Source organism: Neodiprion pinetum, chromosome 5 (genome assembly GCF_021155775.2).
Source record: "Neodiprion pinetum isolate iyNeoPine1 chromosome 5, iyNeoPine1.2, whole genome shotgun sequence".
NCBI lineage: Eukaryota > Metazoa > Arthropoda > Insecta > Hymenoptera > Diprionidae > Neodiprion > Neodiprion pinetum.
In genome coordinates this window covers 27772149-27797689 of record NC_060236.1, presented here as the reverse complement: position 1 = coordinate 27797689, position 25541 = coordinate 27772149, and the positions used below count along the sequence as shown (strand labels likewise).

General features: G+C 39.5%; 5 protein-coding genes across 7 annotated transcripts; 3 read left to right on the top strand and 2 right to left on the bottom strand.

The window, feature by feature from the left end:
* Positions 1–1852: 1852 nt before the first annotated feature.
* On the top strand, positions 1853–3292 carry LOC124219486 (farnesol dehydrogenase-like). The gene is made up of 5 exons (XM_046627088.1): positions 1853–2213; positions 2335–2461; positions 2559–2688; positions 2800–2949; positions 3107–3292. Exons 1-5 carry the CDS (start codon positions 1856–1858, stop codon positions 3146–3148), a joined length of 807 nt encoding a protein of 268 aa, XP_046483044.1. The 5' UTR covers positions 1853–1855; the 3' UTR covers positions 3149–3292.
* A 1885-nt stretch (positions 3293–5177) lies between these two features.
* On the bottom strand, positions 5178–8155 carry LOC124218549 (uncharacterized). The gene is made up of 4 exons (XM_046625088.2): positions 7904–8155; positions 6917–7286; positions 6520–6808; positions 5178–6397 (listed from the first exon to the last, which is right to left on the bottom strand). Exons 2-4 carry the CDS (start codon positions 7259–7261, stop codon positions 5532–5534), a joined length of 1500 nt encoding a protein of 499 aa, XP_046481044.1. The 5' UTR covers positions 7262–7286; positions 7904–8155; the 3' UTR covers positions 5178–5531.
* A 207-nt stretch (positions 8156–8362) lies between these two features.
* On the bottom strand, positions 8363–11484 carry LOC124219869 (odorant receptor Or2-like). The gene is made up of 7 exons (XM_046628072.2): positions 11273–11484; positions 10086–11167; positions 9767–9981; positions 9559–9664; positions 9200–9304; positions 8910–9060; positions 8363–8769 (listed from the first exon to the last, which is right to left on the bottom strand). The coding sequence occupies exons 2-7, from the start codon at positions 10638–10640 to the stop codon at positions 8711–8713; spliced, it is 1191 nt and encodes a 396-aa protein (XP_046484028.1). The 5' UTR covers positions 10641–11167; positions 11273–11484; the 3' UTR covers positions 8363–8710.
* A 4243-nt stretch (positions 11485–15727) lies between these two features.
* LOC124219872 (serpin B6-like) lies at positions 15728–19438 on the top strand. Of its 2 annotated transcripts, XM_069136534.1 has the most exons (9): positions 15728–16037; positions 16127–16279; positions 17399–17517; positions 17623–17805; positions 17878–18088; positions 18215–18429; positions 18532–18717; positions 18853–18988; positions 19105–19438. In XM_069136534.1, exons 2-9 carry the CDS (start codon positions 16270–16272, stop codon positions 19239–19241), a joined length of 1197 nt encoding a protein of 398 aa, XP_068992635.1. In that variant the 5' UTR covers positions 15728–16037; positions 16127–16269; the 3' UTR covers positions 19242–19438. The 2 variants fall into 2 exon arrangements, with proteins under 2 accessions (XP_068992635.1, XP_046484047.1); XM_046628091.2 differs by lacking the exon at positions 15728–16037 and having other exon boundaries at positions 16091–16279.
* Positions 19439–19569: 131 nt separating this feature from the next.
* Positions 19570–23373, top strand: LOC124219876 (putative small proline-rich protein 5). Of its 2 annotated transcripts, XR_011177290.1 has the most exons (4): positions 19570–19749; positions 19888–20111; positions 20723–20990; positions 21490–23373. XR_011177290.1 is itself a non-coding variant. In XM_069136536.1 (3 exons), the coding sequence occupies exons 1-3, from the start codon at positions 19698–19700 to the stop codon at positions 20915–20917; spliced, it is 471 nt and encodes a 156-aa protein (XP_068992637.1). In that variant the 5' UTR covers positions 19570–19697; the 3' UTR covers positions 20918–23373. The 2 variants fall into 2 exon arrangements, 1 of the variants encoding a protein (XP_068992637.1); XM_069136536.1 differs by having other exon boundaries at positions 20723–23373.
* The last annotated feature ends 2168 nt before the right edge of the window (positions 23374–25541 follow it).

The window sequence follows — 25541 nt, the reverse complement described above, 5'->3', positions numbered from 1 at the left end:
TGCTGATTATATCCCAAATTCTTCTGACTGAACTGTTCAGTCGCTTCCTTTTTCTGACGATCCTCGTCTAGTCGAAACGACGACTGACCGTCGTTGCTTGATCTCGTTATTCGTTCGGAAACTGTACCTGGATTGGAGAGAAAACGTAGTCCGGTCATTAAAATATTGATCAATAATTTTTATATTATATTCTTCAGTTCTCCATTATTTCCTCAAAATTTATCAACATATGTTCACGGTCTTATCCAGGACGAAGGAACGATCAGTAAATTTACGAAAAGGTGATCGAAGAATCGAATGAGCAAAATATTATACTTGCCGTCGAGTCGGTTTCTGTTTTTATCAACTCGCGAGGCAGTGGGATCAATCTTTGCCTGGTAGGTGAGGTTCTGTGCTTCGAATTCTTCGAGGAGGTGCTTCGGGTTCGATGGTGATTCCGGAACATCGTTTTGTGTCAGGGGCCATAGGAGACAAGAATTTGCCGTAATAAGGAGTAGCACAATAATGCTTGAGATCGGTGAAGTCATATCGATTCGTCGCGTATCGTAACAGATTATTCCGAGTTTTCACATAACGTAACTTCACGTAGGAAATACGCCGGCAGAATGATGCACTGCACCTGAAACTCCCATTGCTGAGTAGTAGCTGGTACACCGTGTAATTATGATGAGCCAGACTCTCGATTCCAGGTAAAAAATTTTAGCTGACATCGAGTCACATCTGTACAATACAGAGAAATAATTCTCTTTCTGAGATTATACAATACGTAAGTAATCGAGGATACGGAATATTGTGAGATTATAAAAATTCGGAGAGGAAGAAAGAGAGAGCGAGAGAGAGAGAAAAGAAGATTCCGTTATAGTGTTGCAATTTTTTTTTCCCTTCCCCTCAACAATTGCGAACTATCAGATCGAACGTTTCCATGTCATGATTTTCAGAGATTCCACAAGTTCGAAGCGGTAGTTTTTATTTTGTTACACCTGTCTATAGTATAAATATATTTATTATTTTTAGGCTGGGCAGTGCATGTATCGTAATACAATGTATAGGTACAAATTATTATAAGCTATAACATAATATACGAAGTTAGCCTTTATTCCCGGTACTTTAATATTGCTGTATACATTGGCAATTGGATAATATGTAATAATAAGTTTAAAATATGAAAAACTAATCTTATTTATTAAGAGGGAAGGCCACTGTGATGGTCGAAAAAAACGACAGATTTTTAAGAATATTTTTCACAGAGATAACTAATTATTAAAGTAATCGGATTGTTGGTATTTTATTAAGTGTATATTAAACTTGTTTTACATAAATTTTGATTACAAAATATTTAAAATTAACCAAGATATGGGCTGTTCTTTTTTTCTTCACTCATGAAATGCCGACGGATTAAAATTTCTTTCATTAACAAGACCCCTTTTTTTTATTCTAGCCGTCATCATTCTGCATATAATAATAATAATAATAATAAAAAAAATAAATAAATAAAATCAGTACAGTACAGCACAGCCGTGTGCAACGATAGCTACATTTGTATCGATATTTACAAAATTTTGTTTTTATTCTGAGATAACCCTACACCGAGATATCAATCCCACAATGGAGGGGAAATTTTTAAAAATACCGCTTCCGCTTCGTGGTTTTCGGCGTCTAGATCCTGCGCTCCGTAGTTTGACGGACCCAGGTCTGTCCAGGTCCTCCGTTTCATGGTTTTTGATCTTTTGGGACCAGCGGTTCGTGGTATTCGTGCTCCAAGTTACCGGGACGATTTTTTTTATCGAAAAGATAACGAAACGAGCGACGAGAGGGGTCTACGCGCTGATTGCGCAGGGGTGGAGTCTTTAGTTACATGGATATAAAGATGTGCACGCGTATCATTAATGGTAGTTCAAGTCACTCTGAAGACATGGATCGTTGGGCCGGGAAAGCTGCAATTGTGACCGGTTCCAGTGCGGGTATCGGTGAAAAAATCGCCGAAGCTCTCGTCAAGGAGGGATTGTTGGTCGTCGGACTTGCCAGGCGATTGGAGAACTTGGAAGCACTGGAAAAACGGCTCGAGGGAGCCAAGGGAAAGTTTTATCCGAAGCAGTGCGACGTTACCGACACGGAAAAATTTCAGTGCGTTTTTAAATGGGTTGATACCGAATTTGGAGGCGTCCACGTCCTCGTTAATAATGCTGGTCTTTGGACTCCCAAGCGATTCATTGGTAGGCAATGAAAACTGAGGATTTTTTTTATTTTTGACTTGTGCTAATAACTGTCAGACGTCCAAGCACGTGTTCATCGCTCATTCCTTGTACCTAATTGTTTTGTCATTGTTTGATTTAGATGACGATATTGAAGGTTTTCGGAAGACACTCGAGCTCAATGTCATGGCACCTGCCGTAGGTGTGAGAGAAGCTGTGGCTTCAATGCGAAGGCGAAACGTAGTGGGTCACATTATCAACATCAACAGGTGAACGATCAATCGTGCGAGATTCATCTCTGTGAATAAAGAAGCGATGACATGCGAGTACCAAAAGAATATTAACGATGTTATTGTGTTTCCACAGCGTTGCAGGACATTGGATCCCCTTCGAGAACCCTTGCAGTCTGTGTCCAAGCGCTAAACACGCAATTACTGCCATGACGGAAACAGTGAGACGGGATCTCGTGGCTGTTGGTAGCAAGATTAAAATTACGGTGAGAAGACTTGAGTGTCAGGAAGCAATTCTTAATTGTAGTTCTTTTGTCAGGAAGACTTACCACGATTATAAAAATCGGAGCGAGGCTGGACTCATGGTATTTTTCCAGAGCATCAGTCCCGGAGTTGTCAAGACGGACATCGCTCGGGCCGCTGGTGTTCCTGACCCCGAGGGTTTGTTCAGCAAATTTCCATGTCTCAAGCCGGAAAACATAGCTGCGGCAGTTATCTACGTATTGGGCAACCCGGAACATGTTCAGGTGACGATTTAAAACGTGCTTCATCCTCGCTGCTTCTTAAATATGTATATTTTCAAGTTTCACGTTTTACGCTCTGCATAATAGTTCATTCCATCTCTGTGTTCAACAGTGTCACACATTTTGTTTTTTAAATTTGATCAATTTTATAAACTTACAGGTTACGGAATTGACGATTCGCCCGGTCGGCGAAGCGTTGTAAGACATGGATCCATGGGTCAACTTTGAGGATATGTCTCTGTATTTCAGTTTCGTCACGAACAGAGAGAAATTTTATAAAACTACATTGTTACGCTTAGGAAATGTACAGATTTTTCCTAAAAACTATATCGCATTTCGTCTGAAATCATTTTCAACATATTCTCTACATCCCTATATCCGATACCCAATTACCTCTTCTCTATCACGTCTAGAACAAGATATTTAGGCATATATGAATAGTTGATTTACGAGATGAGTATGAGACCAGTAAAAGGGGGGGGGACTTAGTCGCGCTAATTCCAAAAGTTTGAAGTACCTGAAATGTGCAATCATCTATTGCTTTAGCTCGTTTGGAAATCGAATTGGGTAACTAGCAAAACCTGGCCAATTCCCGACTAGTATGGCTCTTGAGAGATATGTATAAAATTATAAACTACCGTAAAACTATTCACCAGTTGCATTTTACCGACCTTGATCAACGCGTCGATGAAATTATTGACTAGAAAAATAGGCAAAGCTTGGACTAACATCGAGCAATCTTTGTCGAAGTGGGGAACTTGCAAGCCTTTGAAGAAGCCCGAAAATCCAGCCAAGTACGCGGCAAAAATTGGATCGGAAAATAAAATATTCGTCTGAAAAAATTCCAGGCTGTTGAGTGTACTCGACCCTGTAAATGCGGGCGGCTGTTGATTATCGTGCAACAGGTCAATCAAGACGTTCTTGTTATCATCTACCGTCGTAGTTTTCTCGCCATAGGCCATAAAGTTATCGGCTGCGCCGGATTTGTTGTTCTGCACAACGTAAATTGGGACAAGCTACGCGGTTTCTTGGCTGGACAGCATCTTTACGGGGTTTGTCAAAACCGTCGGTGATTTTGAAGCCGGTGTTACGAACGGACGCGGTCGACGGTTATTTTCACGGTGGTATTGCCGCCACGATAAACACTCCAGAGACGAAACATCGTGCTGATTATATCCCAAATTCTTCTGACTGAACTGTTCAGTCGCTTCCTTTTTCTGCCGATCCTCGTCTAGTCGAAACGACGACTGACCGTCGTTGCTTGATCTCGTTATTCGTTCGGAAACTGTACCTGGATTGGAGAGAAAACGTAGTCCGGTCATTAAAATATTGATCAATAATTTTTGTATTATATTTTTCAGTTCTCCATTATTTCCTCAAAATTCATCAACAAATGTTCACGGTCTTATCCAGTACGAAGGAACGATCAGTAAATTTACGAAAAGATGATCAAAGAATCGAATGAGCAAAATATTATACTTACCGTCAAGTCGTTTTCGGTTTTTGTCAAGTTCCGTGGTAGTGAGATCAATCTTTGCCTGGTAGGTGAGGTTCTGCGGATATGGAATATTATGAGATTATAAACATTCACAGGGAGAGAGAGAGAGAGCGAGAGAGAGTGAGAGTGAGAGAGAGAAGAGAAGGTTCCATTATATTGTTGCAATTTTTGTTCTATTTTTTCTCAAGAATCTTGAACTATCAGATCAGACGTTTCCATGTCATGATTTTCAGGGATTTTAAAGTTCGAAGCGTTAGTTTTTATTTTTTTGCGTCTATCTATAGTATAAATATATTTGTTATGTTAGGGCTGGCCAGTGTATAGGTATATCGTAATACATTGTATAGGTACAATTTCTTATAAGCTATAATAAATATAATATAATAAAAAAGTGTTTAAACTGTTCTGAGCAGATTCCTATGCATATGTATGTAGGGCATATTTGTCCGTGTTTTTTTTTATTGTTATTTCAACTCTAATAAGCAATCGAAATTTTTTTTATATTTTTCTAACCCCCAGACGCCCCCAGAGCTTTTGAATTGATGATATTTAGATAGTGATTGCGACATTTTTGAAAATGATGAAAAAAATTACAAAAATGCAGTAGTCAAAATCAAAAGTATCCATGCCAAAATCTATGTGAGCAGGCAAAACAGTAATTTTTCTATAAATTTGTTGACAAAATAATAATTCTATTTTAGTAATTTCAATTTTTTTTTCTAATTTTCCGGGTTCAATCTATCTTTCCTAACACAACAACTATCTTGAAATTTTTATCACACTACAGAATGTATGCCATTTTTATTCATAATTTTAAAAAATGTCGCAATCGCTGTCAAAATATTATGATTTGAAGCACAATGGGGACGTCAGGGGGGCTAGAAGAAGCTGAAAAAAATTCGGGTTGCTTTTTAGAGTTGGAACAGCAATATAAAAAATCGCGAACCAAATATAAGGGCGTGAGGGTGAAACCCTAGTTGAATTGGTATGGAATGCTCCATGTATATAACAAGTATAAGAACAATTAATGTTTCTCTCGCTGAGATAATTATACCGAGCACAGAGACGCTATCGCATTTTATCATTATTAGAGAGAAATTCCACAAGCATAAACGTTGCACCGATCGTAAGTCCAGCGTTGGATCAGGGCTGTAATAAAAACGCTGGTAACTTCTTCCCTTTCCTTTTTCTCGTTACCGGTGTTAATGCGGGAGTCTTTGCCCGCCTCAGAATCGTTTGCGTGAAGAAGAAATCTGCTCAGATTTTCAGGTAGCCTGCTCCTGCTAGCCAAATACGAGCCCAACTCGCAGGCGACTCTGCTGGGGCATTTTTGAGCACTTGTCGCTTCCGCCAAGAAGCCCTCGGTCAAGTTAACTCCGAGGACGTTCCACCGGGTGGAATTATCGCCGGGTTGATCGAAGATGCCTCTGCTCTCCTCCGTTCGAACCTCGGCAATCCTCTCGGCAAATCCAACCCCGTGATGCGTGATTGCCGAGTAAATAGACGGGGCGAATACTCGCAGGATGAACGGTACGACGAAGAAGAGTTTTAGCAGGATTTTCGCGATTTTAATCAACTTGAAGATCTTCAACGGGATCAGGAAGAACTTGAGAGCTATCAGCGGTATCGCTATCGACAGGCTGCTGCCCAGGCCGATTTTGAAGAGGTTCAGTAGGTTGGAACCGATCGCTGAGAGCAAGCCGATCAAGGATGGAGTCGGTTCTCCGCGGCCTGGATTGCCGCACGAAGAGTAGGCGGGCAATTTTTGGTAGGCCAATGGCGGTCGCGGATGATGATGATGGTGATGAGGATGCCAGGACTCCGGACTTCCGGGGTACGAGGATGACTCCTCGCTGTTCTCGTAGTATCTGTTGCTCCTGTAGCCCGAACCAGTGGAGAAAGAACTGTACTTCTCTGGACCGTGTAGGTGATCGATTACTTGATCTGGAAAGCCTGCGAGCAAAAATCAAACGAATCGTTAATAAATCGCCAATTTATAAATACTTTGCCATTCGATCTACTTTATTCTTGGATCGAATTTTCCAACTAAATTCATCGAGTGTTGTGCATCGTACTTGGTGAGTATGAGTCGGTGTAATCCGCTCCGTAACTCGTTGAAGGAGAATAATGATTTTCTTGGGGTGCATAGTCCGCGTCGAGATCCTCCGGGTTCTCACCGTATCCTGTATTGGGGTACTGATGATTGATCGCCTCGTTCCTTCGTCTTCGCTCTCTGTCGCGTCGCAGAGTTCTTCTATGGTCTAAATTTTGTTGCGAGATAGCGGACGTTCCGGTATTGTAATTGTTTGTTCTGTTAGCGATAATCGGAGAAGTTTCCTCCCAGGATGACTGCCTTACAGGAATCTATAAGTCACATGGAAAATTATTTATTACAATAGCTATTTCTCGATCTTTACTGCCCAACTTAGTTTGGAAAGGAAAACAATGTCGCACAAATTTTTCTTCACTCACAATCTGGTGCTCGTCAGAAGATCTTGCAGAGGGAAAAACAGCAGACGAGTAAAGACTTTTCGAGATTCTCGCTACGGGCCTCAAGTCATCAGAATTTGACGATTGGTTTTCGTTTTGGGTGTTTCTAGTGATGGGCCAAGGAACGAAGGTCAGGTTCAGGTCACCAGTGTCGGTGGGAATTTTGCCAAAGTCAAGACTTGGGGGATTCTTTCCAAGGATCACATCGTCTAGTAGATCGGATGAGTTTTGGTGACGCGTTTCTATTGGGCTCTTGATTTCGATCATCTCGGAACAGCAGATGACAGTCAGACAACACATCAGAAGGATGAGTAGCATGATCTTCATCTTGACGACTCGGAGCAGTTTGATTCTGTTGCAGGAACATCATTTTCATAGTTCAGTTAGTACAACTTTTTATGGAAATCAATTTTTTTTTACGAAATAATTTGGCTAAGTGGATGGACTTAAAAGGGATAATATCAGACACGGAAGAAGTGAAGTAATGTCGCGTGTCACGATTGGCTTTACTATACTAGGATACTTTCTGGTTGATTAGTTCTGGTCTCATCTCCCCTCGTCACGCTAAGTAACTTTTCCCACGAACAAGTAACTCGAGTGTTCGATTCGCGTTTATTTGAGCAACGGTTATTGCGGTGATTGAGTAAATAACTACCGAACAAGAAGCGAGGAGAAAAAACCGTACACTTTCGGTTGTGCAAAGAATCGATGAAAAAATGAAGGAAAAAAACACGGAAGCGCAATTAGGGATTCATTCAGTGACAGCTCAACATTGAATTACAGTGGTCGTCAATTAATTGAGGCTGGAGTAAAATTTTTTGTTTATTATGGTCCGGAAGAATGGATGTTTTCAACATCGAAAATCTGAGACACTTATAGTTGTCGCATTGTTAGATTGACAATATGTTCCCTCGTTTTGTTGTAAACATTCACAACATAATCATGATAATCATTCATAGTTTTACTTACATTCTCTTAACGGCGATTGCACAACTTTTTGTTTTTTCTCTGCCAATCCTGGAGGTGAAAAATCGGGGGTTGTGTAACTTGATAAACTAATCAGGTTTACAAAGAATTACTTATTCACTAAAGTTCCTCGATGTATATCCTGTCCTCCAGTATCGTAAACTCAGAATGCGATGTTGATCAAGTCACTGACGATCATCTCGCGCGAAATTCTGGCTGCGATCTGTGGCTTCGGCAAGCTTCGATTAGACCATTTTAAATGGAACGAGTCTTCCCATCTTCGATGGGGGAAATTCATTGGACCACAATGATATTATAGTTCCGGTAATGATTACAACTTGTAACGGTACCCCTCATCTTGTATAATTTTGTTCATTGTAGGGACCAGAGATTAAATTGGTAGGCGCGAATCACACGTTTTTATTTCGATATTTCATATTTATTAATTATCGCGTTGAAAATCTAGGTCATAGACAAATGGCCCTTGCAAACGCAGGTTTAATTCGTGAAACGTGAGACGAGAACGAACCCTGTTGGATTGCAACCACGCAATATCGGATATCTAGGAAGATAATTAATTTACCGATTTGTTTATTTACTCATTGATATAACTCGCACCAGAGTCTATCGAACTCATTTTGAATTTAATAAAGCTAGACTCGAATATCGAGGTAATTTTATTTCGAATGACAGTTGTTTTTTTTTTTTTTCCACGAACATCAATCTATATTTGCTACACGGTAAATTTGTCACTTCTTGTTGCAATAGTGCAGATCAAGTAGGCAAGAGTCATCATCGTTCATTCACATGTTAACAATTTACTGGATTGACATTAGAAGCGTGTAGTAAGAAATAGCCGTACTGCAAACCTGCAAGCAAATCGTAGCGTCCATATTTATTAATCAGATCATAACTCGAGTGATTTAATTTTCGTCGACAGTATTTGCGATTTAGATCGTGGTCTGATTACAGAGAGTCTAAATTTATCCACCCACACCACGTACCGTACCAAAACTCGACATGGTAACGGGAAAAAATTTTCCGGCTGTCAAAACGCTTGGCTTTTGAGCACGCAAGAGGATCAGAAGAATCCCGCGTTGAACATGCCTCGATCCTTCGTACCACCGAGAATCGTAGGTTGCCCTGGCCAAATCATCGCTCTGTCAAAAATACACCCTTTAATTGTTTACAAAATTATATGTCGAATGGTCAAGGTCGAAAGAGTGCTCTTGTAATCAAGTTTTTGAGGTTTGTTTTTTTATCACTGAAATAGATCTGGATCAATATCTGGGAGATTACCTCTACGAAAACTTCATTGGCCATCCAGCAGAATACGAATATTTGAAAAAAAGAAGCGGCGAAGTACATTATGAACAGTACGAGTTCCATCATACCCGCTTGTACCTGTGGCAGTAAATTACAATTCGTCATTCTCGATGCAAATTACCTCGTTCAGGAGATGAGACAATCGTTGAACGGACCGTTTACAATGACCATTCATGCAGTGGATACTCCGATTTAACACTCAATACAACGGTATACGAAAGTACCGATCGGCTGATTGATGTAACGATTTATCATCTCTTAGAAATTAGGATACGATTAGGTTGCATAGACATGCCTTTATTTGACCTTTCAATGTTTGGATTATTACTTACTGGCAATCCAGTTACCTTGACCACACCAAGGCAGATGAGACCAGTACTGAGAATAAAGTGTATCAGAATTACCGGGGAGTAAATATCTTCGAGGTCGTCGGCGTACCTGCGACAAGGTCGAACAGTAATCGATCAGAATTCAAAGTCCAAGTGTCGAGATACTGAGAAAATCTTTTGAAACAACCGCATGAACTCCATGGCTACGTACCGAATAAGGTACTGATGCTCGTGCACGATTTCGGCGAACTCTTCGTTGCTCGTCGAAGCGTCGATGTTGCTTAATCTCACTTGAAGTAAGCGAAGTTTGGCACAAAGATGCATGCAGATGAGAGCGTAGATTGAAGTAAGGATAACGTAACTCGTTACCGTAAGGAACGATCCGAGTATCTGGCAGGCATACGTTATCTCGTAGTTGGGACTCACCTAGGCAGAAATTCAGAATATTCATTGGGATCGTTGTCATTGTTATTTTCAAACTGTGTATTTTGTTTTTTCAAAAACCTTATCTACGACCGGAGTGGACTTACGCGCTGGTCGTAAAAGTATTTGCCGATTAGCGGAGTCCGTCGCATAGCATCGATGTCTTCGTACAAATCGAAGTTGTGGAAGATTGGAGGTATGCTACTATAGAATGTCAGTGCTAATAGAGAAACCGTGAAAACGTAGAGGCCTATGCCGATGGAAATACGTTCGAACCATTGGACGTGTTTCAAGAGATCCGGAGGTAAAGGGCTTGCCCAAAACTCGCGATGGATTTTCTGCACCAAATATCTACACTTCGATTCTTGATAGTAACTATTCCCGAGGAAACAGACGCTTTCAACCACGCCTAACACGTTGCTGCCTATTTCAGCTACGTAACCTAAATCGTTGATAAATTCTACCATTGCCATTAAACCTGGGATCAGAACGTAGGACATGCCGCCCATGACGAACACCCGCAAAAGTACGTCCACCTTCTTCACTGTCACTGGATTGGCGTCTAGCAGACGACAACCCAGCATACGACTGCCGAGATTAATCACTCGAATATGTCTATCAACATTTACCTTCTCGAATTTCGTATTATCAGTTGATGTCATCTCAATGATGCGACGCTAAGATCGTTACGTTTAATGAATCATCTAATTTTTACGAGTCGCACCTGAAATTTTATACTCTAGGGAGACTTGGTCTCAACTATTTTGCTCTGATTCCGTCGTGAAATTTAGTCCAACATTTATGAAGGTCTTTGATACTGGTATGAAGCTTCAATGAATCGTGAAAGAAGTAGATACTTTTCAAAAAACAAAACACTTTTGCAACACGGATATCTATATTTCAAGGTCTGTGTAGTATTATTTACTGATGTGAAAATTTAGAGTCAAGTTGCTAGCCGTTTAAGAAGATAGATATTATGAGGCTGTTGTAGGCACGAATACTGACAATCGGTGGCGAGTTGTTTTTGCTGTCTTGAATAGAATTGCCTGCAGGAGTAAAGGATATCAATCTTTTATCCCAAGGCGCAACACATCAGGTCGTTGAAAAATTTACTCGTAGGTACGATTACTCCAATATCACCAGCCTGCCCTTTCATCCGTGTTCGCTGGTGTCCGATGCATTATTCACTCTGCAATTTTACGAGTTAGACAGAAAATTATGCAAAAGTATACGCTATTTGTAGTATCATCAAAGTATCATTGCTGCGTTCGCCATTCCGCAGTCTTTCACGTACGGGTTAGACTACGTGGATAATCTTAGCAGAGCCATATCGAAATGAGGATTGAACATGAACGAGACAGAAGAGCGACTTGATCCATGCCGTTGGATAATGTGCTGAACTTAACACAGCCATTAGATATTTTGTTTTAAACGTCTAGACTAAATTAAATTAATTTTCCGCACAGTCGAGTATTTTATTTCCAATGAATGTTTCCAATCAATATGTTACTGAATCGACCTTAGAAGAGTGTAGTAAGAAACAGCCGTACTACATACCTGGAAGCAAACGTGAATGACAAATTTTATAAATAGAGGCAAAGCGTGGCTAATTTTCAGAAGTTCTAATTACGTACGGAACCAAAGCTGGCCAGGGTAACGGGAAAGAATTTTCCAGCCGTCAAAACGATTGGCTTATAAGCTCGCATGCACATTAGAAAAACCCCACGTCGAATACGAATTGGAGCCTCGTACCAGTGGGAATTGTACGCTGCTATAGCCAGGTTGTCACTCTGTAAAAACGAGTACGTAGAATTGTTTATTACACGGGATTCCATGAATCTGATCTTGGGGAAAACTACAATTTTACGAGGTCAAAGTTAGTAACGTTAATGTAATTGAACAATGAGGGGCACTTAATGACTTGCAATTATACAATGACTTTGAAAAACTCAAGTTTTCACAATATGAGTATATTTTGCGCAACCGCGGTTTACTGAATTTCCGACAATGTTGAAGTTGCGAAATACGGATGTTTCATGAACGTTATGAAATTTAACCTATTACTTTTCACGGCGCTAATCATACTGCCAAGTTTATCATTATGCTTATTACCACTACGAAGACTTCGTTGGCCATCCAACAGAATACAAAAATTTGGAAAAACGTGGCTGAAAAGTAAACAGCTGAAACTGTGAACTCCATAGCGCCATCATGTATCTGTTGGAACGAATGATAATATTATATTCATCGCTAACGCAAATTCGTCGCTTCGCAAGGCATTGTCACTTACCGTCATGCTGGTGATCTTGAACATGGTGAGGCAGATAAGCAGTGTACTCAGAAGAATATGCAGAAGTAGCATCGGACTGTAAAGATCTTCGACGTCTTTTGCAAATCTACGTAAAAAACATCATCGACATACAAAAGTGGCGCTTGTGATTTTGGACTGTACACATATGGCATTGAGAACGAAAATGGGGGTGTGGCTAAGGAATATGGCGGCGAGAACTGGGCTATCGACAAAGTGTTAAAACTTAAAAGTCAATCACGCGGATAGAAAAGTACAGAAAACTGCGTGCAAGCTGTGAAGCTTTAGTTATTACGCAAAGAATCGATATTCCGTAAAAGATCCGATGACGGAAGTTTTTTAACACTAAATATGGCCCACTCGCGTTAACGCATTATTTTGCCACCAGGTGTCACAGCTATATATTTTCGTTCCCAATACTAAGGTGAATATCCACGCACCGGATAAGGTACCGATGCTCGCTGATGATTTCGGTAAACTCTTTGGTACTTGTAGAGGCGCCAATATCATTTAATTTGAATTGCATCAGACGAAGCTTAGCGCAAAAATGCATGCAAATAAAAGCGTAGATCGATGTTCCCAATACAAAAATTATGACGGCAAGAGATGAGCCGAGTGTCTGACACAGATACGTTATCTCGTAATAAGGACTCACCTACGCATGAGAAATCTTCAATATTCTTCCCTTCTTTTGCATTGAATATTTCAAAATTTATACTAATTGAATTATCTGTACAGTTTTCGTCTCGGTTATATCAACCGCATGAAAGACCTTTAAAGTTTACAATGAGCCAAAGTCCACCCGAAGAGTGGATGATTTTAAGTTGTCTACAGTCGTTTGAACTTCTTTCAACTTTGACTTTAAATTTTCTGAATCCGCCTCACAGTCAGTAAGTCGCGTCTTAGTGCGAATCACGGAGTGTAAAAACCTTTCTAAAAAAATCTTGACGCAGTCAACCAATCTTCCGACTTACACGATGGTCATAATGATATTTAGCGATGAGAGGTGTTCGTCGTTTGGCGTTGATATCTGCGTACATGTTGAAGTTATGAATCCAGAGAGGAAAAGTACAGTAACCAATGTTCCCCGGCAATGTAACTACTGCCACGAACATGCTTATATTGATAAAAATGCGTTCGAATCCTTGAAAATGCTGAAAAAATATCGGGGATAACGGCTCTGACCAAAATTCTCGGCGTATCTTCCGAATGAGATTTCTGTACTTATCTTCGTAGTAGTAGAAGTTGATGAGGATATAGAAACTTTCGATGAAAGATAATACGTTGCTAATTATTTCACAGAGGTACTGAAGGTCCGTAGCGAATTCTGCCGTTGCTACTAAACTCGGGATCAGAACGAAGCACATCATGCTTAACGTTATTAGACGTAAAAACTTGTCCAACTTTCTTGCGGATAGTGGACCAGAATCTAGCAAACGACATCCCAGTGTGCGAGCACCGAAATTAATTATTCGGAAATATCTGTCGACGTTTATGCTGTTCACCCTTGTTTTACACGATGTAGTCTCCATCATGCGCCGCTGAAATCGTTGCAATTATGCCGGATTAGTTTCTTTTTAAGTCCAGTGTTCTTAGACTAAGAATGGAAGTCGCATCCTGACAGTGGTGCTTGTTCAAAATATGGAAAAAGCTTTTGTTTCACAGCTAACCCAATGACCGAAACTCCCCGTAAAAGAACATGGTAAAACTCAAGGTGTCATAACTTTGTAACGTCTTTCGGTCACGCTATCGTTATTTTTATGTTATACAAATAGGATGCGTTGATTCTACAGTTAAGAATCGTGCCATCACAACTTCTCTCACAGTCTGAAGTGATCTCAATTTCCTATCGTGGTAGATTTAACGGTTTTGGTATTACTACACTCCAATTTGAACCCGATCACGCAACGGTTCAATTATATCCGTAGAAAAACTCTACGTTTACGAAGTAAACTGAGATCAATTATTCTTTCACCTGCAGTCCAAAGTTCGAGTTTCTTATTAGTAATTATTAATCATTTTCGTTACCGACATCGTTTACCTGTTTTAAATCTTGTCTACAGTTTTTCTCGCGGTCAGCCAAATGGCACTGGCAGAACTGAACAGGACCAACGCTAAGGCAAAAACATTCAATGATACGTCGTGCAGGTCGGTCGATGAAAAATATGCAATTAGGCGAATTTCTTTAGCGCTGCATTCAAAGTGTCTCTATTTCCCGCTGGTAGGTGAATAATTTCGCAATTTCACGAGTTCGATGTAAAATTATTTAAAATTATCCGTTGCTCCAGATGTATCATACACCGTTATTACGCCCGTGTTTCACCCTTCAATACCTAAACTGCGTACATACATCCTGCTCCGTACTTGCTTCGCGAGGAATTGTTATTTATGGTAGGTGCCCATTATTCACCTACGCCACGAGACCCAAGACTGTATACAATCTCTCTACTTTCGAGTAGTGTACACGAAGTACCAAATAGATCGGATAATTTTTCGTTTCAAGAATTGCTACACCATGTCCTGATCAAGGTACTAAATTTGAAATTGTGGCGCAAAGTTTCACCCAACAGCTGATATTCGTCTCATCTCCACTTTAAACTTTATCTGCATCTACTTAGAATACTCGTTTTACGCCTAACTTCAGTAGGAATCTCACCGTCCTGAATCTTGTCACACTGGTCCAAAGAGGAAAAACAGGAAAAAATATCAGTGCAAAGCCTTTCAAGAGGTGGTCTAAAAATTCACAAGTACCAGTCAAATCTCGAATGTCTAATGTACGCATAATTTCGGGGTAATCGATCATGTCCGTCGACTTTGCCACGGTGATCAAAGACTCCGAAGCCTCTGGAATAGAACAAGTAACGAATAAGACAGCTGCTGCAGAGCGTCGTTGCTGTCGTTCAAAAATAACCTCTACAATGATATCGCAGAGTCAAAAGACCGAGGAACTCCTGGCGTCAGGTATGGGGCTTTCAAAGTAAGCGTATATGTTCCTCTTGTCTCCTCGACCATTCGTAATCAGCTCTCTGGCAAACGTTTGTTACTTTCCTATCACCGTCCCAAGTCAACACGCCACGCTGTGAAACCGACGATAACGTCGTATCCAAAGTCTTTTACCCGGCCGGCAGCCTCATTAATCAACTCACGTCTTCGGGACGTCAGATGGCTCGTGAAATGGCCAAAGTATCCAGTTGCTACTGCGACGAATGCAAGGGTATGAGAAAACTGCGTCGCTGCTGTCGCCGCAGATGTCACTGACATTGCATAGCTCACAATTCTCTACATTAATATCATGGGTGAATGGTGAGAGTGAATATCGCAGCTTAAATTCTGACGAGGTTTTAGAAGATTCTTCTTTTTCTTTTCATCCAGTTTCTTTCCAAGTTCACATTTGACCAGTACGGAGTAAGTTGGTTCACTTGGATGACTAGTGTACACTGCACCGTACCTTGGTATGGATGGAAACAGCTCTATTCGCTAAGATCATTCAAAGCGGCGAAAAAAACCGTAAATTGCGATGTATTTTATCGACCATGGTCAAGGATTAGGCAGCAATGTCAATAAATTAGTCGACAGTTAGTCTTGAGTGACGTAATGAAATCCGGGAACAACTTAAAGTGAGGTACAGCTTTGTTTGGTATACATTTTCCGCATGTAATGAGTACGTGCCAAGTAATGACGTAATGACGTCTTCCATTGAAACTGGCATTCCCCTGCGGTGAAACTCCCCACTTTTGAACTGCGTAAAAAGGTAGGGATCTGCATTTTGTTTCTGAGTATTCTTACGAGTATGTAGTCACTTGAATACCGTGATGCGTAGGAACATAAATTTGTTGATAGCAAAATGACGCGTACTCGTTGATAATCGGAAGACGTAGAGGAAATTACTTTGAATCTTATATATATTGCTGATGCAGGCAAGAGGCGGATACATAACGCATTTTGCTCACTTCGAATTCACGTCTCAATAAGAAGATCTCATCATGCGGAAACGTGAGTACAATACTGACGTATTTATCATTTGAAAACTCGGTGTGGCTTTCAAATTATACTCAACTTCCCCAAAGTAACATATCTTCCAATTGTCGATACGATCTTTTACTGTGTGAAAAATCGATTTTTATCGAGATTATATGTAAGGCATTCGGATTAGCACAATATTTTCTTCAATGCTTCACCAAATAGCATTTTGTTTACCGGTGAAAATATTTTCCATCCAACGGCACGAGAGTGAGTGATAACTCGAGGTCCTCCATCTGATGAAATATGTATAATATCATTCCGAATTTACATAACGTATAATAAATTTCGGCTTTGTTAATCCGGAAATCTGAACGCCGAACGTGTTTCGAATCGAAGATATAAAGAAAATCAATTTGCGGACATACGAGTGGCCATCCATATGTTACGTTTAGTTTATTCAAAATTTACCTCACGTATCAGATTACTTTTTCTTTGTCCATTAAATCAGCAGCCATTAAATATATTAAATTTTTTAATGTGCAATCATTTTGGACGTTACAAGTTTTGTTTGTTATTTTAAAAAATTGTCCCTGTAGAAAAAGAGAAGGAAAAATTTTAAATTTTCGAGATTTGCTGGTCGACTAGTCATCGGTTATTTTTTCAATTTATTTATCGGTCTTCGCAGAAGGTCATGAGTATCGCAAACAGGTCATTGTTGACACGACAATCCGTGATGCTGATAACCTCACCAGAGTGCACTTTTTTAAAAAGTATCTTTTGACTTATTTTATTGCGACATTTAGTGAATTGACTAAATTAATGTCATTCGTAATTGTTCAGCAACTCACTGTCAACAAGTAATGAAAAATTTTTGTCAACAAAATTAAAATAGTTACGAATAAATATAGATTACATCCTCAAACTAATTTCAAAAAATCCGATCCAAATTATCGTAAAGAGACAGATTTTCCAGTTATAAGGTAATCCAAGATTGGTGTGTAGTTTTTACTTGCACACGGTTAATACGTCCTGAATCACGTTGGGAATTATCACTGACGAAATCCGTTGTCCAATCGATTCCACGATAAAAGGTGGGCAAATCATTCCCAAAAATTATTACAATTCATGGTAGCCACCTTCTTTTTTCAGTATTGTTATTCCTTGTTGCAATATTCGCAATATCGGCACAAGTTACCGCCAATGACGATAGCGCTGCGCTTCAGGCCATGGCCGAGAATGTCTGCAGGTTTGCCGATAACTTTTTAAAGGTTAGTATTTAACGTACCCTTTACCTTTAAAAAAGATCATAATTCCACAAATCTGAAAATCAACCTTCAACTTTCTTATATTTCCCGAATTCGACCGATTCTCAGGTGATTGCTGCCGACAATCCTGGCAACCTGATATCCTCGTCTTTGAGCGCTCAACTATCACTTGCCATGGCTGCATACGGAGCCGGTGGTACGACTGCTACCCAAATGCGAACAGCCCTCTTTATTCCAGACGACAATGAGCTCGGCCAATCTGGTTATCAGTCGCTCATCGATACTTTGAACGTAATGAAAACTTTGGGAATCGTCATGGTTTTGTAACCAACGAATACAACTGACGAACTATGTCCTTTTCAGGCTGTTCAAGGGGTCGAACTACGTCTCGCTAACAAGTTATTCACGTCCGCTCGGATCCCGGTAAAAGCTGACTTCAAAGCAATGACTGACACTAGATTCCGGTCGGCCAACCAAGAAGTGGACTTTGATCATGCAAATGCTGCTGCCAACACCATCAATTCTTGGTGCGATGAACAGACCATGCATCGCATCAAGGATTTGGTCGCTCCAGGTATTGGCCGGCTGTGTTAACGCGCGTTAGCGGAAAAAAAAACATCAGTCGATTAATTCGAGAGATAAATATTGTCGTAATCTATAACGCGGATTTTCTGCGACGATAATATACGTGTTTTTACAGATGATATGACCCCGGATACTGTATTGATCATCGTGAATGCGATCTACTTCAAGGGGCAGTGGAACAGAAAATTTATTCCACGTCTAACTAAACGCAGAGCTTTTCATCTCGATGCAGAACGTACCAAAAATGTCTCGACTATGTATGTTCAGCACAAGTTTGTAACCGGTGATATTCCCGAAGTTGACGCAAGATTCATCGAAATACCGTACAAAGTATGATACAACTTTGATAAGCGTAGAGAGTGAAAAGCAATAAAAAATATATATATACCGGAGTGAGCTTAGTTAGTTTTTACAAAAGTGGTTTCTTTCCAGGACAATTTGATGAGCATGATCATAATTCGTCCGAATGAAATAAACGGGCTAAAAACAGTCGTGGGCAATCTGAGCCTAGTAAATCTGACCCAGAGGTTGAGACGAAATACTTTGCGTCCGGTTGAATTATTTTTACCGAAATTCAAGATAGAAAGTACATTCGATCTGAAAATGACGGCGCAGAAGGTATCAAAACAATATTACAAATTATATCAGTTTCGTATGTTTATTACCTATTTAGCACTTTTATTTATTAATATACAGTAAAGTAAATAAGTGTATTAGGAATTTTACTCCTATTACTTACTTCCGAAAATTTAGTTGGGGATCTCAGAGGTCTTCGAAAATTCCGCCAACTTTTCCGGCATAGCGGACGTTCCAATTAAAATCAAGAAAATTGTTCAGAAGGCGTTCATTGAAGTGAACGAAGAAGGTAGCGAAGCTGCTGTTGCTACCAGTGAGTCGAAATAGTGTTTTCCTTTTTTAACTTGAGGTTACAATTACAAATCTGAATCATTCAATCACCTTAATTACCAGTTATGCATCGTCATGCAATTGTTTTATCTATTTTAGGTATCAACGTAATGTTCAGAAGCGCTAGAATCGAGCCAAACGTGGTTCGATTCGAAGTTGATCGGCCAGTGATGTATGCTATTCGTCACACTGCCAGCAACGCAATTTTGTTCAGCGGCCTTCTCGTCGAGCCCTGATCATTCGATAAGGATATTCAGATATCTACAAGTCTAACGGTTCATCATTTTAATTTAATTTTTCAATCCTTAATACTCATTCTTCGATCCAATATACACATTATATGTCTTTCATTCAGGTAGTAAAGTACACGCAAATGAATCAAATAAAAAACAAACTTGTTTGTGCATCCAATAAAATTTATATTTTTGGATAATGGTGTTCACTTTATTTCGATGGTAAAAATTCGTTTTGTACAATCTCCTGATATGTATAAAATACTCGTATGTATTATCACTGTCCGAATTTTATGTTCCTTTGTTCGAGCAGAGAAACATTGGAATAACCAACGGAAGTGAAGCATTCTTCTTTTTTCGGTCAATGCGAGCAAAATTGTCAACGTCAAAATTTTTTAGAAAATAATTTCCATTTTACTTCAACGAAACTAAAAGAGATTCGGCAACTTCGAAGCAAGGATGGTTGATACAACGAAAAGTCTGTGGTCCAGGATAATGGAGGGAGGAAGCGGTAAGAAATTCGACTCCTTGACACCGCATTTGAACCAGCAAAATATTCCCGGCGTCGTTCAGTAAAACCTCTGAAAGCAATCTTAAAAGTATAAATTCAAATAAAAAATAAATAAATTCACGATCCCAAAACTGCCAGACAACTTGCTTAACATCGGTGGTGAAAAACGTACCTGTCCCTACGACCGAAAGAGCTGTACTACCAAGTTAATGGACGGCAACGCCAAGCATGAATCCAACAAAAGTTCGGCGGCGCAGTGTCATCCTGGATGTCCGGAGCCCAAGAGGCCTTTGCAGCCCGAAGAGTTTTGCCCGGATATCGGCAAACCGAAGCCGCCAGAGTGCTGCTTTATCCGTATGCAGGTAGAATTCGTTGGATTTCATTATCAGAAAGAATTGTACCAATCGAACGTGACGTTGTCAGCTGGCTGAACTCCTAAAGGAGGATCCCAACAACAAATGGCCAAGCTCGGTCTGCCAATGGGATGCTACTGGCTTTCAGTAAATCCTTAAAGTAGCATGTGATCCTTAGTTCTCCTAAGTCATGTCAAAGTTCAGACAGACCATTACACCGCACGGTCAAAATTTTGGATGGTTAAAACTTCGAACGGTACCAACGTTCAAACATAGCTTTCAACGCTTCATGGCATACTTGATGATGATACTTGGTAACATTCAGAATAACCATTTAGGTATTTGACCTTTAGTAGTTCTGATCATTGGGAATATCGACCATTTCTTGTTTTGACCATTCAGAATTCTGACCATTCTGTGTAATGGTCGGTTTGAACTTTGATCATTTTTAAGTTACGAGCTTGAAGCTAGCAGCCAGAATTAGCAGCCAAGCGTTGTAATACTCATTCGCATAAGGAAGTGAAGTTCGAATATAAAAATTTTGTGAAATACATTGGCTGCTAGCTTCAGTTTCATTCCGAAGTTTGACCCAGACCCACCACATCATTCAATATCATCAGGATCCTTGCGCGCCATGCTGCTGTCCGCCTCCTCCGCAATGCGAAGATGAGTGTCACCGCGGACCAAAGAGGGATCCGATTTGCGGCTGCGATTTGTGCAAGAAGAAACAATGCCCAGATGGGAAATGTTGCGGTCCGAAAGAACCGAGCTGCCACAAAGGTGTCAAAGATCCGAACAACCTCGAGAAAGCTTGAGAGGTCAGAGATTAGACGTGTAAAAGATGACAAGTCACTGAGCTGGACTGGAAAAATTGGTATCTCGGAATAAGTGAGTCAAGTACTACAGCCGAACAATCTACCATTATTTTTTCAGCACAGATTTTTCCTTGAGGTGACAATGAACAAAAATATTAGTACCCGAGTTTTAGTTGAGGTCAGGGAAATTATCTTACACCTCGGCAAACTTTCTTGGAGTGGATTTTTACCCGATCGAATTATTGAAAAGCGCGTAATCACATCCTTTTGCAGTCGCTACGCGTAGATGCAACTCCGAATCGCAAACTTCTGCCGAATGTTTCATTGTACCCCCGGAAATGAGAGGGTACGAAATTTTCTCACGTCCTAAAATACCGTGCAAAGAACCACTCCCTCCTTGTCGATGCAGAAGAAATACAACTTCGCTGTTTGATCTAATCAAACGTCCCCTCGACTGGTTCCTCTGCACACCACTGAAGGTTCCAAATTCCGGATTATTCCTAAACGCACCATCGGACTTTCCAAACGGGCACGGTTATTTTGTCTTCATTTTGTTACCGTTGGATTCACAGATCCCCATTCCGCATTTCGAGTGGCATGATATCAGCAGCCCGAAATCCAAGGAAGAATCGTGCAGCTCAACACCATCCGTAATGCATTCGTGCGAAAGGAAATGTTGCCAGCCGCAACTCTCGCCAAGCCTTGATTCCTGTCCTCGTCCGCGTTCTCGCAATCCTTGCGGTTCGAAAGAAGAGACAAATCCTCCTGAGAAATCACACGGCGAATTCACCTTCTGCGGTGAATACACGGTTCGCAACAACCATCGTTCTCAAACATTTTTTGTGATTTCGTTATCATTGAACTATTGCCGATGAGTACCAGTCAAAACAACCGCAGTACTTTCTGAAAAGAAACCAAACAATAAGCAAGCTTTTCTTTAATTACGGAAAAGAACCTTTCGTACGACTCGTCGAATGCCTTTGGAGACGAATTGATTAGTTCACACTGAACACAGCTGTATGTCAACGTGTGTTAATCGTTCGAACGGCTTACCCTAATCATCGGTTCATCTGAAAAGCTTTCATCGCGGTGTTTTTAGTGCTTATTGGCAAACATTTGGTCCTGTAATAACTACGAGAATCCGTTTATTTGTAGTCACTTTGTCGTGACCTTAGCAGTTGGTAATTGCTTTTTAATGAACTTATTTCTTTCATTTGTTTTTTTCATTCAAGTGTTGTCCTTGTCTACTGCTGGAACGTTTTTCATATTTTGTTCGGACCGGGCATCTCATAAATTCTTACATTACACATAATTTCGAATCATCTTCTGCAGGAAGGATTTGAGTACTTCAAAGAAAATCCGGGCTGTGATTGCAGTCCCTGTCGGATCAGACGCATCCTCGAAGGTCCATTGACCAAGGAAAAAGAAACAGCCGAGGGTGCTAAGCACGAGAAAAATAATTCCCACTTGAGGATATGTGATTGTGGACCTTGTCGAGTGCGTCGCACCTTGGAGAAGCCAATTTGTTGATCGGTTTCTACTAATCAATAATAGTTTTATATCGATTCCCGACTTGATGCAATGTGTTGCAACTGTTTGTCATTCCTTGGCGGTGATACTTTCCTGATGGAAATTGCGTATATTAGAGCTTAACATTGTGAAAATTGCCAAGTTTTTTTTTGTGCAGGAGTATGAGAACTTGAGAGAAAAATTTGGAAAATGATTTTGCCGTGTCGTCTCTGGCGCACTGATGAAATAAAGCAATTTTGAGATTAAGGATGTTCATGTGAGATAAAAGTTTTGGTTAAATCGGAGAAAGACGAGTTGCAAGTTGCTAAATTTTTTCACATTGCAGTATAAAAATCAGGTTCTCCAGGCTCTTGGATCTTTGATAGGTTCGATAAACACGTAAGAGAGTTTGAACTTGTGACCGGCAAACATCCAACGGACCTGATGTTATCTATAATGATTAGACTCGGTTTCAAAGTTGAATCACATTTCGCCCGACTAAATAATGTATACCCACCCATCACTGGGGGCCAGGAACTTTGATAATGACGACTCGAAGAGACAACAACAAGCTTATCTTGAAATAAAATTATCTCATTACATCAGCGAGAAGTTATTCATCTGCAATTGAATATTTCAGGTTATCCACATTCGTTTTAAATCATTCACATTACGCTTTTCCAGAAATCTGAAGTGATTAAACTATGTACTATGTAAAATAATACGATAATTCGCTCCAGCAAATAAAGAGACACTCTATATACGGTAAACATATTTATTTAAAGGTCATATTTGACGAGGATTCGATGAATCGATGGTAATGCCGTTTCGTTACTATATAAAATATATACTCGTACCTGGAATAATGAAAAATATTGATGTTACTGTATTCACAGGAAATGATGTAGTTACGATAAATAAGAAAAGTGGAATAATTGGAAATTATGCTGCAATGATGTTGACGGGTCTTTAGACATTGTTGTACATGTATTTAATATATATTTTTACAAAAAGTAAAAATTCATGGCATCACTTCGAATCTTCAACTATTACAACCTTTTTTAAAGTTCCATCCCTTTCAATAATCTATAAAAATTCCTAGAAATGTTATTTTTTGTTGCGATCATTCCAAGAATGGTTTCATGATGAGGCGTTTTGTTTTCCATTTTTTTTAAATATTTCAAAATTTATATTTGACAAGTATTGATATTTAATGTTTTGGAAATATTAAGAAAATTCTAAATCACTTATTTCTCTATAAAAAACACTTGAAAATCTTGTAGGAGGTGAAATTAACGTTTTATAACTGATTCATAATTTTGTAGAGCCATAAATCGCTAAACTTGATTTTAATCGATGAAAATAATCAAGATGCTTCAAACGATAGATTAATGAGTAAAGTAATTTATTACAAGGTTCGTTTTATTTCAAATGAATTTTTTCACATGTTGAATGTTGTTTATGCTCGATGGAAATTTTTTATGTTATTCAATTTTTCAAACAGACAAAAACCATTCCATTATGACACCAATCATAAAGTAATTAAAATAAAAAAATTAAATTTTGGAGAACTTTTCAAGCGTTCTGAAAAATTTAGAACTCTGAGAAGGTTTAAATATATATTACTTATAGAAGTGATTTCATTGAATTGAAATTAGAAATAAAATAAAAAATTCATGCTTTTACGAATGCCGTTATCATCCAAAAAGTTTCAACTGTTTAAAAAAATGTATTTTCAAGATTGTTTAATTTGTCATGAAATTTTATTTTCGATTCAACTGTTTAGGCCTACGAACGGACGATAATTTGCGAAACTCAAAATGTATGTTCCGGGAGCTTTAACCTGCGATTATCTAATTCACACACAACTTAGAGTTATTTTTACGATTGTTATCATACGCAAAGATATCAATGGACCTTTTGACGTCAGGTTATATTAAGATACAACAAAGATACATTCGAAATTCATAGCTGAGAATTTTCGCGGACGCGTCTAGGAATCAATTAGTCGTTGCTCCTAAACAATTCAAATCGCTAAATTTTTTTTTTTTTATTTTGAGACCAAGACCAGCTCAAAAAAGGTTTACGAACATTTCTTAGCCCCAAACATGTCGTTACATTTCTGTCGAATCGGCAATTTGGAATACATTCAGAAGCCCATTATGTACGCGTCGTAAATGCCTTATCGGCTTGTTCTTATCACCCCCAAAGTTTCGGTTCACGATTTTTCGAGGAGTCCGAGGGGGCTGGAGTCGTGATTATCACTCTTTCACCATCCACAACATGCCACCCGGTGTCTTGTAGTTGCTGATTATTGTCCAACACTTCTCGTCCGTTGACTTGGAGTATGTTACCACAGCTTCCATGATCATTTGCATTTTAATTTTCAGCCTTGCGGTTATAATTATACCAACTGTAACGATGTACGATTGTTATTCAAAAACTTGGGGTCAGCCGTTGTCGTAAAAATGTCAACACCGCATTTTTATCACTCGAAATATCACTGACAGACCATTGACCGAGTTGCATTTAAAGTGGCTCATGTTTGCAGTTGAAAAATTGTAACATCTAATCGCCTGCTGATGGAACACATATTATTATGTATTTCAGTGTCCTTGGAGAAAATGGTCTATTGGTTTTGTAAATAAAACGAGTCATCGTAGAGCGAACTCGAACGAATCTACTAGATTCTTAACAATATTTAAGGCGATATGAAACCAAGTTTCGAGATCCAAGCTTTTGTTTATAATTCTAGTATTTTCTACTATTGAATTTTTAAAGAGAAGTTTGCGGCTTAGGATCATTATAAACATTTGATTCAAATTCTCGATGTACGACTAACTTGTAATGCAATTCAAAAAAAGTATATCGAGTTTTGGCTAACTAGCTACGTGAACTGTAAACTGGCCTATGGAATAAAAACGATCGAATTTTGACCGGTACAGCCAGTTACACTTCCATGCTCGCATATTCGAGCGCAAACAAAACGAATAATGGAAGGAGCATTTGCTCACCTTCATCGAGGGGATTTCCCAAGTGCGTCGAACATGTACAATTTCTTTATTTGAAAAGGAGGAGAGGAAGGCAGAACTTTTCATGGTTACAAAAATGAGAC

Coding starts and splice junctions, on each gene's coding strand:
- LOC124219486 (XM_046627088.1), top strand. CDS start 1,856: ATGGATATAAAGATGTGCACGCGTATCATTAATGGTAGTTCAAGTCAC. Junction 2,462..2,558: donor CACATTATCAACATCAACAG/GTGAACGATCAA, acceptor GTGTTTCCACAG/CGTTGCAGGACATTGGATCC. Junction 2,689..2,799: donor GTAGCAAGATTAAAATTACG/GTGAGAAGACTT, acceptor GTATTTTTCCAG/AGCATCAGTCCCGGAGTTGT.
- LOC124219872 (XM_069136534.1), top strand. Junction 17,518..17,622: donor TTGCCGATAACTTTTTAAAG/GTTAGTATTTAA, acceptor ACCGATTCTCAG/GTGATTGCTGCCGACAATCC. Junction 17,806..17,877: donor CGCTCATCGATACTTTGAAC/GTAATGAAAACT, acceptor TGTCCTTTTCAG/GCTGTTCAAGGGGTCGAACT.
- LOC124218549 (XM_046625088.2), bottom strand. CDS start 7,261: ATGAAGATCATGCTACTCATCCTTCTGATGTGTTGTCTGACTGTCATC. Junction 6,809..6,916: donor CTTCTGACGAGCACCAGATT/GTGAGTGAAGAA, acceptor TGTGACTTATAG/ATTCCTGTAAGGCAGTCATC. Junction 6,398..6,519: donor CACCGACTCATACTCACCAA/GTACGATGCACA, acceptor TTTTGCTCGCAG/GCTTTCCAGATCAAGTAATC.
- LOC124219876 (XM_069136536.1), top strand. CDS start 19,698: ATGGTTGATACAACGAAAAGTCTGTGGTCCAGGATAATGGAGGGAGGA. Junction 19,750..19,887: donor GATAATGGAGGGAGGAAGCG/GTAAGAAATTCG, acceptor CAAAACTGCCAG/ACAACTTGCTTAACATCGGT. Junction 20,112..20,722: donor GCTGCTTTATCCGTATGCAG/GTAGAATTCGTT, acceptor CAATATCATCAG/GATCCTTGCGCGCCATGCTG.
- LOC124219869 (XM_046628072.2), bottom strand. CDS start 10,640: ATGACATCAACTGATAATACGAAATTCGAGAAGGTAAATGTTGATAGA. Junction 9,982..10,085: donor AATACTTTTACGACCAGCGC/GTAAGTCCACTC, acceptor ATTTCTGCCTAG/GTGAGTCCCAACTACGAGAT. Junction 9,061..9,199: donor CCAATGAAGTTTTCGTAGAG/GTAATCTCCCAG, acceptor TATTTTTGACAG/AGCGATGATTTGGCCAGGGC.